This window comes from Tupaia chinensis, unplaced genomic scaffold (genome assembly GCF_000334495.1).
Source record: "Tupaia chinensis unplaced genomic scaffold, TupChi_1.0 Scaffold000206_1, whole genome shotgun sequence".
Lineage (NCBI taxonomy): Eukaryota > Metazoa > Chordata > Mammalia > Scandentia > Tupaiidae > Tupaia > Tupaia belangeri.
Window position 1 is genome coordinate 2,427,279 of NW_006159681.1, and position 23,039 is coordinate 2,450,317.

Sequence of the window (23,039 nt, forward strand, 5' to 3'; positions counted from 1 at the left end):
ACCAGAAAAATAGACATAGCACTATTTTTATTATAGATAGTTACAAAATGGGTATTGAAAAATGTAAATCTGTTTAGATGAAATTAGATTAGATTTCAAAGAAAACCTAAGTATTCTAAAAACATTATATCTGATGTCTTTCAGTGCTTAAACGTTCTTGTTTACCCAGCAGTCTTTTTGTAATTATGGGTTGAGCACTACATGAAATTAGATGCAGTTTTCTCATTCAAAAATTTGTCTTTTATGGATATAAATAAAGGCATTTTAAATGCCCATAAATGGAGATAAAGAAAAAAAGCCCATAATTTTAGGGCTGAATATCCCATTATTAATAGCAATATATATGCAGAGTATGCTTGTATATTAGAGAAAGAAGAGGAGTAAAGGAAAGAGAAACTTTTGCAAATTAAAATTATAGTAATAGAATCTTTTTTAATCCTGTAAGTCTGGAAGGTCAGGTTAAGCAAATCACAAATCTCCCATAAAGGAAAACAACAAAAAAAGAGAGTAAAAATAGAGAAGAGAAGAAACTTACAAGGTCAGTAGAGCACTTGAACATATATATAATAAAGAGTCCAGAAAAAGAGAAGAAGAGAGAACAAAGAAAATGGAATTGAAATAATAAACAGAAAATTATAATTACTCAGAAATATGTTCTAGGAATAAGAGACCTTTTTTTTTATTGAAAAGAAGCTCCTTATGTCTTTGAAAAAAATACACTGAGACACATCATCAGGTAGCTTCAACACTAGGAGCAAAGAAAAGTTCCTAAAAATTTCAGACAGGACCAAAACAGGCTGCATTAAAAACACTAGTGCAAGGCACTATATAAACACTTTATTTCTCACTCAGCAGCAGGTTGTCATAAACATTAATTTAATTAATGAGGAATGTGTGTCTTTATATGCATGCACATGCCGTATCCTTGTTCCTAATACACTGATGCTATTGTAATATACCATTATACTATATCAGTATTATTAACTCATTTAATATGTGATTCTATTAGTAGAAGATAGCATGATTATCATTAGACAATTGAGAAAGACACAGAGTAATTGAGGAATTTTCTGGTTATTACCCACCTAGTAAGTGGTGGCCTGAAATTCAAATCAAGTAGCCTTCTTTCAAAGCTCCCTCTATTATAGCACTTATGAATATAAATAAATGATGACCCAGAAAAAAATGTAATAAAGGAGGAGAGAGAGAACAGAGATGATAAAAGGGAAAAAATAACAAAGTAATAATAGTAATTTTGTTAGTATACAATATGGGCATTTTTGACATAGGACATAAACCAACATAAATTACCAATTAATTAAAGAATTAAAGATGGAAGAAATTTGTTAAGTACAAAAATAAAGTAAGAGAAAGTATCTGAATATTTTTGTCGTAAGACTTATTGTCAATATAAAAACAAAACCCCAAAACTTAAAGACATGTATGACTATGAAAAATTTAAATACCTTATGTAGCAAACGGAAATGAACTAAACAACAATCAGATGCAATTTTTCATACTTCAACTAGGAAAAAGAAGTTTAAAAAAAAAATCTAATAATGTCCAGATCTATTTATAGCCAAGAAAGTACTTGTATACCCTTTAGGTGGGAATGTAAATCAATGCAATGTAACTTGACAGTTTCTATCAGAAACCTAATGGCATAACAAAACCATTAAATAAAAAATTTTCCAATAACTTAAAGAATGAAAAATTGCATGTCATATTTAATCATCATATATAATCTTAAACCAAATTATATACTTTGAAAACCAAGTTCAGATACCTTCCAGAGGCCAAGAAAATAATAATCCCTCTGTTTAAACTCCCCACAGGTTGCACTGAGTTAGTCCCACCCATACAACCTCATTTTACCTTTTTTTAAAATTTTTTTAAAATAATTCTTTCATTTTACTTTGTTTTTATTTAACCAGAGAAGGACAAGACAAGAGAGAGTGTGAGGGAAAGTGAGAAAGTAAGCCAGCAGGTCCAGGACTCGAACAACAGTCAGCCATGTGGGACTTCAACACGCTTAACCACCATGACTCCTGTCAGCCACAAGACCTCATTTTGCCTTAATTGCCTCTTCAAAGATCCTATCTCCAAATATACTCACATTGAGGGGTGGGAGTTTAAGTTACATATTTTGGGAGGGCACAATTCTGAATTCTGAAATGGTATTGGTCCCAGAATCTAAAGACCCAAGAACCAGGAGCTCTGACATCTGAGGGCAGAAGGGGCTAGACATTCCAGTTCAATGAAAGAAAGAGAACTCACCGTCCTCTTTTTGTTCTATCTCAATGGATCAGGTGGTGCCCACGGCATTGCTTAAGATGACACTCTTTACTCAGTCTACTCGTTCAAATGCTGGTATCTTCCAGAAGCACTCTCACAGAATACTCAGAAATAATGTTTTACTAGCCATTTAGGCATCCTTTATCATTGTCAGGCTGACAGAGAAAATTAACCATCACATGCGCCGGCAAGTGGCATGGTGGTTAAAGCAGTGGATCCCACAAGGTCCAGCTGCGTGGTTCAAGTCCCAGACCTGTTGGCATAAAAAACATGCAGGATGCATGTGCATGCATGCCCCAAATCCTAAGACAAGAACGGAGAAGAAGGGATTGTGGCATGGTCATCCCCCCACCAGGGTGGTGGTGGGATTTCTCACTTTATTTCTCTCTCTCTCTCTCTCTCTCTCTCTCTCTCTCTCTCGAACAGATTGACCTAGAGAAAAAAAATAAATAACCTTCCTCATGAAGCAACATTTTTTAATTTGTTTTGGCTTTGTTCTTTGTTTACTCCTATTATTTAAAGGGACCACAACCTTTTATTTCTCCCAGATTCTAACAAGTTAATAACAAAAATTTATTCAGTGGCTTTACAAAGCCCATTGCATCTTACCAACTAAGAGCCACCAGTTTTATGCCTTGGGATCCCTCTGATTTCCTTCTTGTGTACATGTCAAGAGTAAAGTTAGTGTTGATAAGGTTAAGCCCCAAATCTAAGAGGACTTGCCTATACTGTTTACTGATTTCCAAAGAACATTCCCTGTGGTCCAGCAAGGGAAGACATGAGTTTAGTTGTTACTAGGGAAGCCCCTAGAGAATGGTTTGATCCCTGTGAGCACAGGCTGACATTAAATATGTTATAGATCAAAGAGCACATACATCACCTCTAAGATCCTTACAGACTTCCTTTCACCAAGGTAGGGGTCTGGTTAGTATATACAATTGTGTGGAGATGGTAATGGTCAGGATACTGAATAGCAGAGTTGTCAGGGCTGGTACATTAATTTAGTGCCTCTAATCTGGCAATGCTGATGTGGGAGAGGGATGCGGGCCTCCAGAATGGCTCTGGTCACTAGCTAATTCCATGAGGTAAGAGATGTTCATGAGGCCCAGATGGACCAGCAGCTGGGTCTCAGGAGAGAGACAGGGCAAAGGTGACAGGGCAGCAGGAAAGTGAGGGTCAGAGGAGCGCTCGATGTATGAAGCCTACCCTCAGTACGAACTGAAAGTAGAGGCTGGCTGAACGATGTGGAGCAATTACTCTGTCAGTGACAAGGCATGCTGGTTCTTCAGAAGGAGAGCTGCTCACACTGTGCTGTCATTCCCTGGTTCTTCTGTGCATGACCTGTCTTCAGTCTTACATTCCAAATTGGCTGTTATTTTCTGCTGCACGTGTGTCCCTTGTTGTTTATTATGAGTGTTTATTTCTTAAGATCCAGCGGGGAGTTTCCCTTTGAGTCTAGGGTAGTTTGGCATTTATTGCCATGCAATATTCTCAAGTTCCTAGTACTGTGTTTGTGTCATATAATTTTTCTAGAACAAAGCAAATGTTTTAAATGTCTTTATATTTCCTTATTTATACATTGGGACTATGTTTCTGGGGCTGGTACACACTCCATGGGGCAATAGTAGGAATGGTGTGAGTGTCATTTCAGAGTATACTTTAAACTACCAGGTAAATATAAAGCGTTTTTGCCCAGATGATCAGTGTTACCTAAATAATGGGTAGAAGATATTATTTTTCTATAAAAACAGACATGAATACACAATAAAATTCAGCATACAAGAGTACTTTAAAAATAAGCTAAAAGCCATTAACGAGTTTGTTGCTTTTAAATTGTAGCATCCTCTGGGTCCCAAAGGTATGTATTCACCTTTCCCTTCTCCAGAGGGTGATCTAGAAAACAGTTTAAGAAGCATTTACCTAGAAACCTTCAACAGTGGGATAAACGGGCCTATCCCATCAAGTTTTTAATTTAAGCCACAAAAAGGATGTGTATTTTGTTTTGGTTTCAACAGTGCCTAAGGGCATAATTCAAATGAACATTGAGAACATGTTTAATCATTCCTCTCTTTTGTCTACATATTCATTGTTGCCAAAATCAAAAAGCATTTATAAAGCCTTCATACCTCATGTATATAGTTCTGATTGGGGTGTGTTATTTCGTGATAAGCATTGAATAGCTCAATGTGTGAATTGCTGGTAAAGAAATGGTTGAAATAAGAATATTTATAATTTAATTCCAGATTAGACTAGAAATTATTGGAAGAGGAGGGAAAGAATACAATGTCGCCAATGAAGGAGAAATAACATTAGTGGGGGACAGTGGATTGAGATAGTAAAGGAAGTGTAAGCATTGAAGAAAAGGTCCATTTGGTGTAGGAAGAAAAAAGAAAACTAACATTTATTGCATGCCAGTGTCTTCCATGTTGTTTCATTTATTCTCCAAACACTCTAGGAAATATTCTCCCTACACAGAAAAATGAGGTTCAACAAGGCTTGGCGGATTCAGGGCTATTTCAACAGTCCTTGGTGGTGGGTGGGTATGCCCACCCTGTGGAGGAGTTACCTGTGACTGGCTAAGTGACGTGCATGGCTTTACATCCCAGCTCTCCTAATCTCTTCTGGCTTCCTCCTCTGATCCCACATAGCACCACTGTGTGGACCCTTCATCTGGTGTTCATTGCTGTCTGTTCTTGTCTGATTATCTTTTCCAAAGTAGCTTGTGAACTCTGTAAAGTTGGGAACCATAACTTCCATACATGGTATTTCATGTGGAGCTTTTTAAAGCTGATTTATTTCTTCCAGAAGCCAATAAGAGAGAGAGACAGCACTCTCACCAAGGTCTTGACACTGCAATTCCCCAGTCGCCTGGCTCACCTAGCTCCAGATCCTGGGCACTCATTCACCTAGTGCACTTGGGAAGGTCTCTGGGTATCAACCTAGAACCTTCTCTTGTGGGTCAGCCTCTCAGACCATCATGGTTTATACCTGTACCACCATGTTGCTGCCCCTTTGTACAGTCTCAAAATGTTTCAGTAGATGATTGGTGAATATTAGTAGTGTGATTGACTTTATATACCCAAGATTCTAGAATAAAAAAATTTAAAAAAACTGCATTCATAACCAAAGTCTTTGAATTCTCTATTTAAGCCTTATCTTTCAGCCCAGAAGTAATGCTAATGAAAGTTATACACTAGTCTTGGTCTTTTTTAAAATAACAGTATTAAAGCAAGACTGGGAACATGGTCTTTTTTATTAGACTACATCATGCTGATAAATGCCAGTATACCCACTTATGGGAACTATGGATTATTATCTAGGTAAAATAAAATGAAATTATTAAAAATGTCAGACTTTTTCCCATATCAGATTAGTGTATCAGAACTCTAATACAAACATCAAGCCAAAATTCCATCCCCTTGGGGAGGACTTTACACCTGCCTCGGTTAAGGATCTTGCTTGGAGTCTGCTGTGATAGGACATCTCATCTTCCTACTAGGGTGACAGCACTTGGCATGGGTGAACTCAACATATTACTCATTGTTTTCATACTCAAAACAGCCATGGAAGCTAAGTACCATTATTATCATTGATAACTTGCAGGCGAGGAAACTGAGAAAGCCAGAGACAAAGGAAACCTTCGAGATTGGTTACAAGCTAGTAAGTAGCAGAGGCAGCATATATACCTAGTGTTATGGTGCCAGAGTTTGCCCTGTTGATGTCTACCCTTTACCCTGACTTCGAGCTACACTCTTAAACTCTTCCCTATTCTCTCTTTAGCTATTCCCTACCTAGCTCTTCTCACTAACCTCTCCCCTAACGAGTCCTCTAACTCTTTAACTTTTCCCTTCCTCTGCCTATCTCCCTGCTTCATTGTTGCTTCATTATGTCATCAGGATCCTACAAGATAGAGAAGACACACTTTCCTGAAATTTTTAATAGGATTTAATGAAAAGCCTATTTAAAGAGCTGCAGACAAAGTTTAGGAACCCATTAAGGAACTGAGAAGGGCATGCACAACCAGAAGCATCACCATTCTCAGGCCTGGAAGGCCAAAGAGAGAAAATGGGGTTACCCAACCCTGGGAGAGAGGAAAGGGAGAAAGTTAATAGCAACTTCAGGGAAAGAAAGTCCCAGAAGCTTAGAAGGGCTGGCACTGGCGGAACCATAGGAGTGGGGAAGAAAAAAATCCTCCCGCCTTCTCTCACTGCTCTCTGATCTGCTGGTGAGGAATCTGGTGCTTTCTCTCTCTTAAACCAGAGAATCATACATATAAAGAATCTAAATTGATTTATATATACAAAAAGTAAGATTTTTCTCTTGTGATTTTTTTAACATTTAAGTGATTCTATCAGTTTTAATTAGTCTTTTGTTACCCAATTCCTCTGGGTTTCTTTCCTATATCACAAGCTGCTAACATTGCAAGGGTGTTTTCCAAGTTGTACAACATATCTGACAATGATTCCATATTAAGCATTTGCCATTGCAAAAGACAGGGTCACTGGAAGGTCTGACAATGAGATGTTTGATGTTTTTGTGTTAAAAGATTGTCTTCCTAGATACCTGGCCCTACAGATCAGATGAAATACAAATCAAACAGAACACATCTCTTCTTTGGGTAAAATACAAACTCTGAAATTCATACTTTTCTTCTCTCCTGGCTAAACTCATCCATTAGGTACAAAACATTTTCAAGTATAAAGAATGTAAATGGTTAAAAAGGGATTGGAAACAACCAAAAAGTTCATCTGAAGCCTCAATATGTTTCTTCATCACTGCACAGTTAACATTTGGGCAGGTTTCAGTAATCACTTCTGTTTGGGTCTGCATTAGATAATTTCTCATCGCAGAGGACAAATGAACAACTAAAGTATAGACAGAATTTTCTTCAAATATATTTCATATGATATTCAATTTTTAGGCTATTTTAGCGACTATGAAAGTTTATTGTATTGATGAGCCATATCATGAGAGATTTGGTTATAGTGACTCACAGAGCACTAGGATAAACCAGGATCTCTAATTCTATCACAGTAAAAGCTTTTTCTTGGAAATTGCTGATAATTGATTAGGATAAGGTGTAATTTTCCTATTCACAGAGATCTTAAGAACGTGTGTAATTGGTTTTTGTATACTGAAAGTGAGGATAAAGGGGGGAAAAGGCAACTTACATACTCTCCATCAAAAGCAGCATTTTTTGAAAAGAATCTTTACTGTTTTTTTTTCTACAGGTTGAAAGGGAGTAGAAATATGAGAGCCCTAGAAAATTTTCATAGCTCTCTGGCCTCCAGTGTGTATCTTTCAAAGTCTGGCTCACTTCACTTAACATTAAGTCCTCTATATTCATCCACTTTGTTTTTTTTTCTTTGTCTTGTTTTATTTCGTTTTGGTATTTAAGAGGTTTTTACCCTAGGTTGTATGTGCTCACCATAGAGAGAGAAAGAGACAGAAGAAATGTGAAAAGTTTCCCCTGCAGTACAGACATTCTGCAATCCATTCTCCTCTTGGATTCCTAAGCACATACACACATGTGCCTAGCATGATTTTTCAAGCCACAGGTTCTGAGATTCGTACCTGATTTGACCATGTGGGAGTCCAACTATGTGAATGCTACACCATCTGCTGACCCTTATTCATTCACTTTGAATCAATCAATAGAGTCTCATTGTATCTTATGACTGAATAATATTCTGTAATATATCTGACACATTTTTTCAATCCAATCACCAGTTTTTGGACTTTAAGTTTGATTCATGTTTTAGCAATTATGAATAATGCTGCAATAAACATTGATGAGCAAGTGTCTTTCATACTGTTTTCCTATCCTTTGAGTAAATATCAAGGAATGTGATAACTGAGTTATATTAAAGTTCTATTCGCAGGTTTTTCAGGTGCCTCCATATTGTTTACCACAGAGGTTGAAATAACTTACATTCCCACCAAAGGCCTTACCCACACTTGTTCATTCGTGTTCTCTCTCTCTCTCTCTCTCTCTCTCTCTTTCATTATTGATTCTAGCCATTCTAACTGGGGTTAAATGATGTCTTGTGTGTGGTTTTAATTTGCATTGCCCTTATGACAAGAGATTGAGCATTTTTTCATATGTGTTTTAGCCATTCATAAGTCTACCTTGGAGAGTTGTCTATTCAGTTTACTTGCTCATTTTTTAATTGGATTATTCATTTTTTATAGGTGAGCTACTCTAGTTTTCCATATATTCTGGTTAGCAATCTCTTGTTTGAGGAATTATTTGCAAATATTTTCTCTCATTCCAAGAATTGTCTTTTCTCTCAAATTGTTTCCTTTGCAGTGAAGAAGCTTTTTAGCTTGATATTGTCTATTTCTGGGATTATCGCCTGTGCTTTAGGGGACTTATTTTATTTAAGAAATCTTTGCATACTTCCATGTCTTCCAGAGAGTCCCCTAAGTTTTCAACAAGCTGCTTTATAGTTTAAGGCTTTATAATTATGTCTTTGATCCATTTTGAGTTGATTTATTATTAATGGTAGGAGGTAAGGGTTCATTTTCATTTTCTGCAGATGTATATGCAGTTCTTACAGCACCATGTCCTTAAAAAAAGACTCCTTCTCTACCGCATTATCTTGTATCTTTTGTTAAAATCAGTTGGCTGTATGATTTAGGGTTTATTTCTGAATTCTTCATTCTGTTTCATTGGTCTATGTGTCTCCTTTTGTGCCACTACTGAGCTGTTTCAGTTATCACCACATTATACTATATTTTGAAGTTGAATAGTGAGATGCCTCCTACTTTATTCTTTTTACATAATATTGCCTTAGTGATATGGGATATTTATGGTTCCAGAGAAATATTATGATTGCTTATTCTATTTATGTGAAGAATGTCACAGGCAATTTGATCAGAATGACATCAAATATGTAAATTAATTGGGTAGAATTGATGTTTTGATTATATTGATTTTTCCAATCCAAGAACAGAGAGTATATATTTTTTTGTATTATTCATTCAATGTTTTATAGTTTTCCTTGTAGAAGCCTTTCACCTTTTTGGTTAGGTTTATTTCAAGATATTTATTTTGTGACTAATACAAAGGGGATTGGTTTCTTCAATTCTGTCTCAGTTTGTTCATTGTTGGTGTATAAAAATTCTGTAGATTTTTGTATATTTATTTTGTATCCTGCTACTTTACTGAATTCATTTATAACGTCTAGGAGTTTTTTTTCATAGAGTCTTTTGTTTGTTTGTTTGTTTTAAATATGGAACTCTTCATGAATTTGCATGTCATCCTTGGAGCAGGGGCCATGCTAATCTTCTCTGTATCGTTCTAATTTTAGTATATGTGCTGCTGAAGCACTTCATAGATTCTTTAATATTTTCTATGTATATAATTATATAATCTGCAAATAAGGACAGTTTATGAATGCTTTAATTGTGTCCCAAAGGTTATGGAGAGTGGTATGTTCACCTACTTGAATGAATCCTTTGATTTCAGTCTTAACTGTAGTTTGAGAGTAATTCAGAAGTAGATTGTTTAATTTTCATGTTTTTGTGTCTTCTTGAGTGTTCTTCTGTGCTTGATTTCAAGTTTAATTTCATTATGGTCAGAGCAGATGCTGGGTATTGTTTCCATACTTTTAAATTTGTAGATGCTCATTCGTTTCTATTCTTTGTTGCTTCAACTATGTCTAGATGTTTATCTTCAATGTTATAGATTCTTTCTTCTGCCTGGTCTAATTTGCTGTTAATATTTTCAAGGGAGGATTTAAGTACCTGTATTCTTTATTTCCAGAAGTTCTGTTTGATTCTTTTTCAGGATGTCTACTTTTTATGGCATTCTTCCTTCAAATCATAGAAAAATTGTCTCATCTCCTGGAATCAGTTTTCTATTCTTTCTTGCATCTCATCGAGCTTAGTTATGACACATATTCTGAACCATTTTTTCTGACATTTCTGTCATCTCATGCATTTTATCTATTATTGGTGTAACTTTTGGGGGGAAGAAGTATTTCCTTTTTTTCTGTATTTCTTAAGCCCCTGCTGTAATTTTTAGTCATCTGGTTATATACTCACCTCTGATACCTCTTTGGAGTGTGGTTATGTATCTGTGTTATCATGTGCTTCCCTAGGGTATGAATTAGCTCTTTTCCAGTTTCCCTCTTCTACTGTGTGGCAATGTGGTATCCACAGTGGGAATTTTGGTTTCAGATTTACAGAGGGGAGTTTCTCTCTTTTTCTGCTGGGGTGATAATTCCCCCAAAGTCTCATTCTATTCAGTTGTTTGACTTCAATTTACCTAAACCTCTTGGGTCCTTATGTGGCTAGGGGCTGAACTGAGAAGCTAGAATGTAAGTTGTTAGCTGATGTTTACCACCTGGTTAGGTGGAGGGTAGAAGGGCATCAGCACAAAAAAAGTGTCCCCTCCTAGCTTCTACCTCTGCCACTACAGGAACCAAGGTGGTGGTCTTGAAGGATGAGACTGTCTTTCTTCCCACATTCTAAGCAGGGCAGGAGGCTTTTGTGATTTTTTTTTTTTTAAGTTTTGCCATAGAGTATATATGTTCACTGGAGAGAGAAAGGAAGAGAGAAAAAAGGAAAGTGAAAATTTACTCTTAAAGACAGATGGCCATGCCACAGTCCTTTCTTCTCCATTCTCCTCTCTGGATTTTGGGCATGTGTGCACTTTCACCCTGTGTTGTTTTTGGACTGTCAGGTTCAGTACTCAAATGGTACATTTGGCCATGTGGGATCCACTTGCCTTAGCTATAGTACCACCAGTTGGCCTCCAGCATTCAGAAATTTTGTTTTTGAGAAATTTTTGCTATAGGTTATGTGCACTCACCAGAGAACCCCGCCCCCCTTCCGAGGGGGTTGGCTATGCCACAATCTCTTCTTCTCCACTCTCTTCTCTGGATGTTGGGCACACATGCACGTGTGCTCAGTGTGAGTTTAAGCTGCCAAGTCCAGGACTCAAACCATGGTCCACTACATGAGAATCCAGCAACATAACCATCACACCAGCTGCTGGTCTCCAGCATTCAGAATTTTTAACAAGATCCATTTAGGAACAATATTGAGCTTTAAATACAACACTTATAGCACATCAAGGACAGAGACACCAAAGTTGCGGCTTTGAAGACTTCTGCTTTGACCATTATTTGTTTTTAAAAATGTCTTTTTGCTCTCTTGATCTTGTTATTTACTCTAGCTTCTCTTTCTTCCCCTCCAGGTCATGGATTTGGCTCATCGAAGATGTCCCGTGCACAGACATTTCCCAGCTATGCCCCGGGACAGAGTGAGGAGGCTCAGCAGCCATTGTCACGGTCCAGTAGCTATGGGTTCAGCTACAGCTCCAGCCTCATTCAGTGACACACAGAGAGCCAGTCTGATCAGAGACACAATCGTCCTGGACCCGCCCATGGGGTCAATTGCACCCCTGCCTCCTGGAAGACAATTGCAGTACAAATTGAAAAAGGTCGGGTCTAGCCCCAGTCCCATCGGAAGGTTATAAACTGGAGTTCTGCTTCTTTGATTCAGTGGCTAAGTCCTTTATTTATTGAATTTCTTTGGGGGAATCTATGTTTTACCAAAATAGAATCCAAATAGTCTGAACAGTTATTTAGAAAAATATAATTATTTGGGTTTAACAGTGTCAGAAGCCATGGTTCCAGGAGAAGTTGCCACACTGGGCCGTACAATGTGGTGGACACCAACCCGCCCTCACGCTCAGTCCTCCTCTCTGAGCGTAGGGTCTATCCTTGAACACAATGGTGACCCACCACAACTCTGTTGCTCTGAGTATTTTGACAGGGACAAAGTTCTACAATGACATCATACCTCTCCATAGACATAAGCCCAGTGACAATTAAGAGAACATGAGATTTAGATCACACTATTATGCAGGGCCCTGTAGCTCTCCTACGTGTGTGCGTGTGTGTGCGTGTGTGTGCGTAGACAAGTATAGATACGGATATCGTTATATCCATCTATATATAACCAGTATATATCAAATGTGTGCAGAGAGTGACAGGATATGCTCACTTAAATTGTTGAAAACTGTAATTTGGTGCATTGAAATTAAGATTGTTATGTTAAGTAGTATTTTTTAAGTAGTGTTGTTTAAGGAAAAAAAAAAAAGAGGCTTCTTATTAGCAAACATATTTATGTAGTCCAGTCTCCTCCCATGACAAGTACAAATGAACACACGAAGGGGAACACTTTGGAAGCTAAAACACCAGTTGGCTGTCCTATGTCACATTGTCATGCTGTCTTTCTAGTTAGTGTCCCTGAATTGTTGTCAATGCTTCTCCTTTTGGCCATTCATTGAGGTATGTGAGGAAGAGTTGCTGTGATCACTGATCACCTTCCATTGAACCATGAGGGTAAAAAAGAGAAAGAGAGACTCTAAATGAAAAACAATTTAAGAAAAAAGAAAAAAAAAAAAAAACCTCAGCCAGTTTTCAGTCTCCATGAGAATAAATGGATACAGGTTTGTAGATATAATACTTAACTTTTCATAGATACCATTTTCAGAGAGCCATCAGGGCTCATCATTTACCCCATAACCGAAATTTGCTGGGCATTATTTTTCTCTTACCGAACATGGAATTGAAAAACAATTTAAGAAAAAAGAAAAAAAAAAAAAAACCTCAGCCAGTTTTCAGTCTCCATGAGAATAAATGGATACAGGTTTGTAGATATAATACTTAACTTTTCATAGATACCATTTTCAGAGAGCCATCAGGGCTCATCATTTACCCCATAACCGAAATTTGCTGGGCATTATTTTTCTCTTACCGAACATGGAATTTCTGGGAATCCAATAATTTTTAAAGGGAAGTGATTTCCATGTGAACTGAAGAAGTTTGCTAATTTGGATAAACATAGATGTATATGTTTGCCCTTAATTTGGGGGTCTAGTCAAATAAAAATAAAAATTATTCTGCGTGAATTATCTCATGCTATGTGCTCTCAAACATGCCAGGGTGACTTTATAGAAATGTGAGCCCAGGTCATGCAGGATAAAAACTTGATTTTTTGTTTAATAGCAAACTTTTTTAATTATTGAAGTTAGTCTGTTGGAAGGGTACCTTCTTTGCTGATCTCTGGTAAGATTGTTTTTCATCTCTATCCATAGCATGAGTGCAGATTGACAATTAATCTCAGTGAATTACTACTGAATAAAAATGGTTCCAAGTCCCCCGTTGATAAATGTGCACTTTATAGCAACTACCTAGACTCCCCAAATCACACAGATAGGTATGAAAACCCCATCAAGATGCTAATCATAAGAGTTAATGTGGCTGTGAAAAATAATTATCCTAAGCTTTCAGGGATAAAAAGAAATTACCCAAACCCTCTGCACTGTGAATTTTGCTGACACGGCAGAGGAGCAGATGACTGGTTCCTTATGAGATACAGCCTTCCCTGAAGTCCTAGCTTTCAGGATTAAGTACCTCTGAATTTCTTTAGCACATGGCATTTGCTTTTGAAATGCCCTTAGTCTAATGCAGCAGAGCAACTCCCAGCTGAGACCATTTGAGCACAGTTCCTGGTGGGGCCTTTCAGAGCAGCCTCACTGGCTCCACAGTCGAGCTGTTGCTTAGACACTACAAGTTTCTACACGGGACTTAAGGGGAAAGACCCTTGGGGGTCCTGGTTCCCGTCTCAGCTTTAATCATGTGCCAGAAGCACAGACAGCGAGTCCAGAGGGGATTCTGCTAATTAGGTGAGTCTGCTCTTGGGTTTATTTGGTGGGAGATAAAGACTTGCATGAAGTGGCTTTGAGAACACCATTCAGTTCTGATCATGATCTGTGAACATAACTGAGGAGGGACCAAAGATCATGCATAAATTTGTGCGAGATTATTCTGAAAATGATCTCACAAAAAGAGTGGGTGAGAGAGAAATTTACTTCCCAAGTCTGTAGACCAATCTCATCACAATGAGAACACTGCTGTCAAATTTCTCATGGTATATTTTTGGAGCTTTATTCTAGCATACTCCTCCAAGGATACTTACAATTGCAGCTAAATCAAAATTGCTAAATGAATAGATAGGAGGATTTATATTAACCTCATATACTTGACACTAGGCAGTGTGCATTGTAATAAAAATGACAAGCAGATAAATCTACAAAAACCAAAGATGGAAAGTTACTGTATCAGTCTCCTGGAACTTCATAAAACCAATTCCACTGGAGCAGCTAGAACAGTCCTGGATATGTGTTCAGCTCACTAGAGTGTGTAGGTTTTTCACTGAAGAAGCCTCTACACTTTGCAAGTCATGTTCCTCCCTTTGGAGGTTGTATTATATCTTTAACATACATGTGACTTTTTCATCATGAGGGAGGGATTGCTCTGAACCAAAGACATCTTTTGGCTTCTTCTGAAAATGACTCAGTTGAGGTTCCACCCAGAGTTGTACAGATGAATGAAGATGGTCTATACTTTCATATCAGGTTGGAAGAGACCAATACTGTAGGAACCCAACATGAAGTAATGAAGGCTCTTCTGCCAGCGGAAAAAGCCAGGAACATATACACATTTCAAGGAAAGATTACCTGAAGGCATTTATTCTTTATGTCCCCAATTTTTTCTTCTGACAACATTAATTAATGTATATGTGATGAACACATGACACCATATTTAAAATGCACAGAAGTCCAAAGTAATCTTGATCCAATAGTTTACTATTCTGGTGGTGAGGGTGGGGAGAAGACACACCTTTCACTTACCTATTGAATATCAACACTCAGAACTAATTTACTTATGCAGGTTGCAAATAGTTAGAAATCAATAGGTTCTGGCCACTGCCACAATTTGAATATAATAAAACAAGAAATATATATTCACTTCTATATTAAGGAAGATGCTGTTTGATAGAGCATGTGAAATAAAGTGAAACATTTATTCAAAGTAAACCTCACCTTTTCACCAAATAGTAATTAGAGTGTATTTCCTAGAATCTTGTACAAATCTCTATATATGTTGGACAATTAAGTTCAAAAATCATTCATCACCTATAAAACAGCCAACCACTTAAGCCTTCTATATAGGTACAGTGGACTGATAAGTAACTACTGTTAAATAACCACTGTTAGTGGTAGTTTCTATTGCATGTTGGTATCTTTATAGTAGATATAAAAAAAATCTTAAAAATTGATGTCACCTTTCATTCTTTGGCCAATAGCTCAGAAAACTTTGTAAAATAGCATGAGTGCAGTACTCCCTAGATTATGTGAGCCATTTACTAAAATCAACAATTAGTGCCACAGTAAAAATAAGCTAGGGTATTCTATTCTTCTTTAAAAGTGTCATCCAGTTTTGACTATTAAACAGCACACTAAATGGGCAATAGGCATTCAGTGGACTGAGCTTCAAGTCTTTAACACTTGGTATTTTTTTTATTATTATTATACTAAAGACTCCTGAGTGAAAATTACAGATTTTTCTCTACTTTCATTAATTTATCTGTCAGTATCTTACAGTTTCAAATTACTTTATCAATCATCAAGTATACTGTGCAATATCCCTATGATAGCCTTCTCAAAAGAGGTGAAATTTGCCACTGGGCATGTACACATAGTTGTAAAAATATGATATGCCATACATGTTCATTTCTAGCCTATGAAATTTAAGGAGTACAATTTGCCACAGCGAAGGTAGAGAGGGAGGGTGGCCACTAATCAGGAAAGCCTCAATTTAGATGAAGTGGTGGAGGTTCAATGATGGTACTTGGACCCTACTTTCTTAACACTCCAACCATAGCTCAGACTTGGACTGCTTTTCTCGTGCGCCCTCCTGCTGAGTGGGCACAGAACTAAGGAGGACATAAGCTAGGTCATGTCTTGACCATACCACAGGATGGACATGACCCTCAGGACATGCTTCTTCCGGTTTAGTAAGAAAAATATTTTAACACCAAGAATGTATAACAGAATCCCAACAGTAAAATATATCTTCCATAACATGAGAATCATTTTTGTATGGTCAAGCTCGTTTGCACTTCATAAAGATACATTCTCATTTAGATTAACTGGGGGTTAAATATTTGAGCCAAGACCAATATCTCATGCATGTATTTTCTACACATATATTTGAAAGATTACCCACTTTTTTCTCTGTGGAGCTGCCACAAATCTTTACTTTCTTACTCGAGAATGTGAATTTTCTATTATAATTATTTCAAAAGAGGAGGCATTAGACAGTTTATAGACTCCTGTGAAAGTAGGATTATGAGATGCTGAGCACATTTCCTAGATGTGTGGAATGTTAGCTAGCTCTGGGAGTAATCCTCAAGTTCGTGTAGAATAAAGGTCTCCCTTCATCTTTCTCTCAAGAGAAAACTGAACCCCGTGGATGTTGTAACTTTTTTAAAAGGCAAAGAAATACCCAGCGATAGTTTCACCTAGGTCCATCTCCAAAAATCCAGAAATGGTTCCTTGGCTCCTTTAGTGAGACATGCCACATGGCCTCAAAAGAAACTCTTGTATATCGAAGTGTTTTCTCATATTTTTCAGATGTTCTTACTCTGCCTGGACTCATTACCAGCTAGATCAATAGAGAGGTTTTAGGAGGCAAGTAATTAGACTTGGCATAGGTCACGACCGATTGGTATTTATGACTTATATTGTCATTTAGTCACTTGTATGAAATCCCAACTTAGTTTTCCTAAAGTGATACTTAAACTAAAAGAAAAAAAAATTACAAGGGTTTGTGGTTTTATAGTCCTACTAATGAATAATGTAACTGCGATTATTTGGGGGGTCTTTATCATGCCATAGCACTTTATGATGACATTATTTATGGCATTGTCACAATTTTACTAGATAATTGATAACATGAGGGCTATATTTTTTCATATGAACTTCAAAAAGCTTCCATTGTCAACAGAAATTTGGAGAATGACCTTTCTTTTCACATTAAAATACTTCACACATCAAGTTTTCCCTTATAAACTTCATTAGGCAATGATTTTAAATTAACTGAAGTTTAGATAAGTAAGAAATAAGTTTAAATTACTCAGTAATATAAAAACCACCTTTTACTTGTAAATTTCAGACACATTTCCCTTATTTGAAGATTTTGACAATTTGTAAATATTTGAAGGAGAGGAAAACTACATTTGTAATAAAAATATTTCTTAGTCTATACTTCTGCTTAACCAATATGTTTTTATTTTAACTTATCTTCTATGCCTGCTTCCCTAGTCTGTATTCCACATCCTAGTTGTCAGAAGAATGAGTGGATATAAAATTTTTAATCATTATTTTGAGCTAAGTTTAGCAGTTGATACAATCAACTTCTGCAATCTGTTTCCTGCTTTTTGGATGATTTTAGACTTACAGCAAATCACTGGCCCTTTCTGTTCACAGAATTGTGCATCAAATTGAGCAAGGGGTATACTCTCACCCTGCAGTTGGGCTAATATTGGGAATTTGTTGCTATTTTGATTCACTCAAGAAATCCATAACCCCAAAGAAGTTACTTACTTAGAGGTATCAAAATTTAAAAACCCCAGTTTAATGACTGAGATGATCCTTTGGGATTAAAAGAAAAAAGTCACTACAAGATTTCTCACAAAGAAAGCATCTTGAGAAGGTTTTGATGGTGTTCCAGGTTGTTAACTACTTGATAGAGTGACATAAATGCAGTGAAATGAAGAACAAAGGGATAGTAGTATCTTGATTTTAAATACCAAGTAAAAATCAACCTAAAATAGGCTAATATGAAATCATAGTTTATCAAATTCAGATCCATATGGCTATGATACAGTTCAAGGAGCAACGCTTGTCTTGTCAAAAATATATACTCAATGGACGGAGTGGGGAGAATGGAGCTCCAAATGTTTGGGAAGTCCCATGACAGAGTAGGAAGACTCTTTCCAGCTAGAAGACACTGGATTGATTTAGCTGCAGCAGGTGGTGCACAGTAACACCAACAGGTCAGTCAGCTTCCAGTATCATCTTTACTATAGACTACAGGAGACCTCTCAGGACCTGCAGAGGCCCTGTCTACCCCCACCTTAGCACACACACACACACACACACACACACACATTTGGCTTTTGACCCAATTCTGTATATTCCAATGACAGTAGATCCACAAAGAATTACTCCATGTTGCAAAATCTTTATTACTTTCAACTTCTAAAATATATTAAATTATGTTGTATATGTTTATTTTCTGTAAATCTTTAATTTATACCTACTTTGTGAAGTCTTATACTGTACATTATAAAGATGTCATTTGTAGTTGATTAAATATAATGTTTCCAATCATTTTGATAAAAATAACTTTGGATGTTAGGCTTTTGTTAAGAAACAAATGACCCATTATGAATTTGTTTCTATTGGAAAACATGTGATCTGGCATACTTTATTTTAGTTACAATTTATTCCAGATAAATAGTTTGGGGACATCTGTACTTAAATACTAGTTAAAGCACTTTTTGGAATGAAATGCAAGGGAATAGCTATCTCTGGAATCTAAATGTGAATTCTGGCAGAACAGAAAATGTTATAATAATGAGGCAATAATAAAATTAGGAAATTAAATTATTTAAAAATCTGTCTGTGTGATTTTTCCCTATGGTAACAATATGTGAAATACATGGGTAAAGAATTGCCTTCTTTTGAATTCATAATTTTTATATCTCAACCCTAGATAAACCTAATCTATTGTTATCAAAGTCTTGAAATTTCAAGTGATATTGCTATGAGGAGGATAATTTATAGTTGTGTAATCTTAAAATTTGATACACCATTAAAAAAAGATAAACCAGTTCAAAAACATTACTTTATACTGGAATTCTGCATGATTGAGATTTTGAATAACTAAACTGATGGTTTTACCCATGAGTTATTTAATTTTGCTAGCACTGTAATATTATACGATTTCCTTACAGTTTTGTTACCATGTGATGAAATGTAACTATGTAATTAAATGGAATTCTGACAATCATACTCTGCTAACCTTTAAAATGTTACTTATTCCTTCACTTACTAGCTTGCTATTTTCAAAATAAAGTAAAAGAAGGTCCTTTATTAAATGTAAGGTTACCGAGAATTTATTATGTATTTCCAATGTTTTCCTAACCTTATCTTGTAATAGAATTTAATTTTATTAGTTTAACTCTGGTTCGGTAGAATCATAGACTATTGATATTGAAAAGGACATCAGAGATCAATGCTTTTTTATATTCTAGTGAAAAGCAATCTCGGAGTTGCAGTAGCTTGCACAATGCCACGCAGATAATGATCTTTTTTTTAAAATAATTACTTATTTTATTTTTTTTATTCATTCATTTTTTAGCTTGACCAGAGAGACAGAGGGTGAGAGTGAGAGAGAGAGGAAGTGAGGAAGTAAGCCACCAGATTCAGGATTTGAACCCTGGTAGGCCATGTGGGAGTGTCCAGCGCCTTAACCATCATACCACCTGCTGGTCCCCAGAGATAATGGTCTTTCCTCCAGCGCTCTGCTCACTCTGCTCACTCTGTAGTCAAAGAAAATTATTGAAAGTAAACATGCGGAAGATGAAGATTGAATGTAAAGAGTGACATATATGGAGCCATGTTACCACGGGCTTCCTTTATTATTTTCTATCCTATGCTATAGCAGGTTCTGTATTAGTTGGGCATTTCTTTTTGGTTTCCTTGATAAATTTGTTAGGAGTCTTTTTTTTTCTTTTTGGAGATTTATGCCTGTAAGGAAAGACAAAGCTTCCATAACATCAGAAAATCAAAATAAGTGAGGGACCTCATATCTAGTAGTCACTAGTGTTAAAATGGCCTTCTATGGGCCCCTTCAAGGTGCACAGCAAATCTCTGCAATGCTGGCAGTCATATGCAGATCAGGATTCAGCTCCTGGGAGGACTTGTGCACTCCAGGTGTGCTCCTGGTCTTGACTGGCTGGGAGAGATCAGAGCCTGACGCCATGTTGAGGATGCTTCTCTCTCTCTTTCTCATTCTCTCATGAATTAAACAAATGAAATTTTTTAAAAAGTCCTTCTATGGGTAGATCAGTCATGAACTTGGAAAAAGTCATGCCAGATGAATGAGACAGTTCAGTTGCAGGCAGCCAGTAGAAATTTGAAAAGGGCCCAGAATGCAATGGGAATGGCATGGCCCGCTCCTCCCGAGCACTGAACAGCGCGCTTCCCGAGCACTGAACAGCCAGCTTGTAAATATGAACTTGTGGTGCCAGTTCTTATAACAAATTGGTGGTGTGAACTTTATGGATTTTCTTTCACTTCTCATCATGATCAACATCAGAGATCATATAGTTACTGGGTAAAGTGTTTTTCTGAAGAGTATAAAGATTTGTAGAAGCTTAGAGCTGTCAGCAAAGAAGATATTTAATAAATATGACACGGGGCACATCCCAATACCAATCTCACTGCTATTTTTGTAATGTACAAAGAAAACCTGTCATCAAGTTAGTCAAGAAATATATTGGGGGGAACCAGCAGTTAGCATAATGGCTATGTCGCTGGACTCCCACGTAGTCGACCACGGTTCGCGTCTCAGACCCGGTGGCTTAGAACTCACACCCGGCGCGTGTGCGTGCGTGCCCAAGATCCCGAGAGAAGAATGGAGGAGAAGGGATTGCGGCGTGACCATCCCCCCTGGGGGGTGATTTCTCGCTTTCTATCTCTATGTCTCTCTCTGTCTGTCTGGCGAGCACACGCGCCCTATAGCAAAAACCTCTCCAAAAGAAATATATATATATATTGGGCAAATTTATCTAATTGTTATAGGTAATTGATGAATTATTGAAATAAATAAACAAGAACTGTATAGATATCTAAGCATAGTTTGGAAATAGGAATTATCCTAATATCCAGGTATTTTTCGGTATTAGGCTGTTGATTGAGTGTGATTTTAAGGCCAGTCATTTGCTAAATACTTACTGAGGGCTTGCTCCCTCCTAAAGACAAGTGATCTCGTTCCTGTCTCCTCTTACTCCATTTGATAAGCATCAGTGTCAGGAGAGTGTTCTGGCAGTACACGGGCCAAGATTTTCCAGAGGTCGGGGGAGCGAGAGTTCTCTACCGACTCAAACTCCCTCACTAGCTTCCTAATTCTTTCTCCAAAGTGTCTCTGAATTTCCTTCACGTTTTCCTCCTTATCGCTCTCTCTGACTAGTTAATTTTCAAATCACAGAAAATTATTGGATGATATTGTCTAATCTAATACTCAAAATGGTCTTGTCATTTGAATTTTATGCATTTTTAAAGTCTCTAAAACAAAAAAAAATGAAAGAAAAGGGAAATTCATTAGAAAGAACAGTCTAATTCCAAAATCATCTTTTACTCTTTGAGTTCTATATGTGTTTTAAAACCTCATTCTAAAAAAATCTTCTATTTCTGGGGCCCAGAGGTTGCATAGTGGTTAAGGCACTGAATTTCCTACATGGCCTACCATGATTTGAGTCTTGGACCCAACAGCTTAAAAATCACACCAAGCCCATGTATATGCGTACACCAAAATTTGAGAGGACAATGAAGGAGAAGGGTCTGCCCTGTGGCCATTACCCCGGAGGGAGATTTCTCACTTTCCCTCTCTCTGTCTCTCAAGCAAGAGCATGCTCCCTATGACGAAAACCTAAAATAATAATAATAATCCTCTAGTTCTCTACTGACTCAAACTCGCATGTAAAACAAATAAGCACCTACTGTCATTTTCTATGCATGCAAGTTACAGAGATATCTTTTAAATATTTATAGTCTTTGAATATTTGCAAACTTTGGTTATAAATTAGCCACAGGAGGGAAATACTATTTTTAAAGTTTAGTTTTTTCCCATGAGAGAGAGACACACAGAAATAGAAGAGAGGGGCTTCCGCAGTAGGAGATCTCACACTGCAACCCAGCCCAGCCTCAGGCAGCCTGGATCACAGGCACATGCATGCCTGGTGTGTCCAGGGAGATTCAGGACACAAACCGGAGACCTTTCAAGTGGCTTCAGCACTGTGGAGCATTGTGTTACTGCTACACCATAGCTGGTCAAAAATACTATTTCAAGGGGACCAGCAGTTAGTGTATTAGCTATGTTGCTGTACTCCCACGTAATCAACTGTGGTTTGAGTCCCGGACCCAGAGACAAACTCACGCTGGGCGCATGTGCATGTGTGCCCAAGATCCCAAGAGGAGAATGGAGGAGAAGGGATTGAAGTGTGGCCATCCCCCCCCCCCCCGGGGAGGTGATTTCTCACTTTCCGTCTCTCTGTCTCTCTCTTTCTGGCGAGCGTACACGCCCTATAGCAAAAACCTCTCAAAAAGAAAAAAATACGATTTCAAAGTTCAATTTAAAGAGCATTAATTGCCATCTTCTAACAGAATTCAAAAGTGAGTCGCATTTGATCCCAATTTAGGAAGCTCCTGATCTAGGGGAGAGTGCATGTCCCAGGTCATGAGGCAGGCATGTCTAGTCTAGTCTTGATCGATATTCCGTGGGTGCCATCTGACTTAATTAATTCCTTTCTTGTTCCAAAATCTATTAAAAGTTATATTTTAGGTAACTTGTTGTTTAGGGGGTTTATAGTTTTTTAACAAATTTTATTACATTTCTGAGAACTAAATATAAAGATAGAACCTGCTGTTTAACCCCCCTCAAAATAAATGTTAAAAACCACTACCCAGAAGCAATCTGTTTTACTGGCTCTAATGAGTCACCTCACTCCCAGCCAAATAGTCTAAAGAAAAATGTTTTAAGAAACATAATTTAAATGGTCTACTCATCTCACCCAGTCCTCTCCATGTGTGA

General features: G+C 37.2%; 1 protein-coding gene and 1 non-coding gene across 2 annotated transcripts in view; one reads left to right on the top strand and one right to left on the bottom strand.

Moving 5' to 3' along the window:
• Positions 1–12,867, top strand: part of DOK6 (docking protein 6) — a 293,919-nt gene extending 281,052 nt beyond the window's left edge. The window contains exon 8 of the mRNA XM_006147231.1: positions 11,501–12,867. Coding sequence (XP_006147293.1) covers positions 11,501–11,640 — 140 coding nt within the window. The 3' untranslated portion in view covers positions 11,641–12,867. The remainder of the gene's footprint in view (positions 1–11,500) is intronic.
• Positions 9,525–9,628, bottom strand: LOC114007601 (U6 spliceosomal RNA). Its single transcript, XR_003549199.1, has one exon. It is a non-coding gene; the product is annotated as a U6 spliceosomal RNA (small nuclear RNA).
• Positions 12,868–23,039: the final 10,172 nt, after the last annotated feature.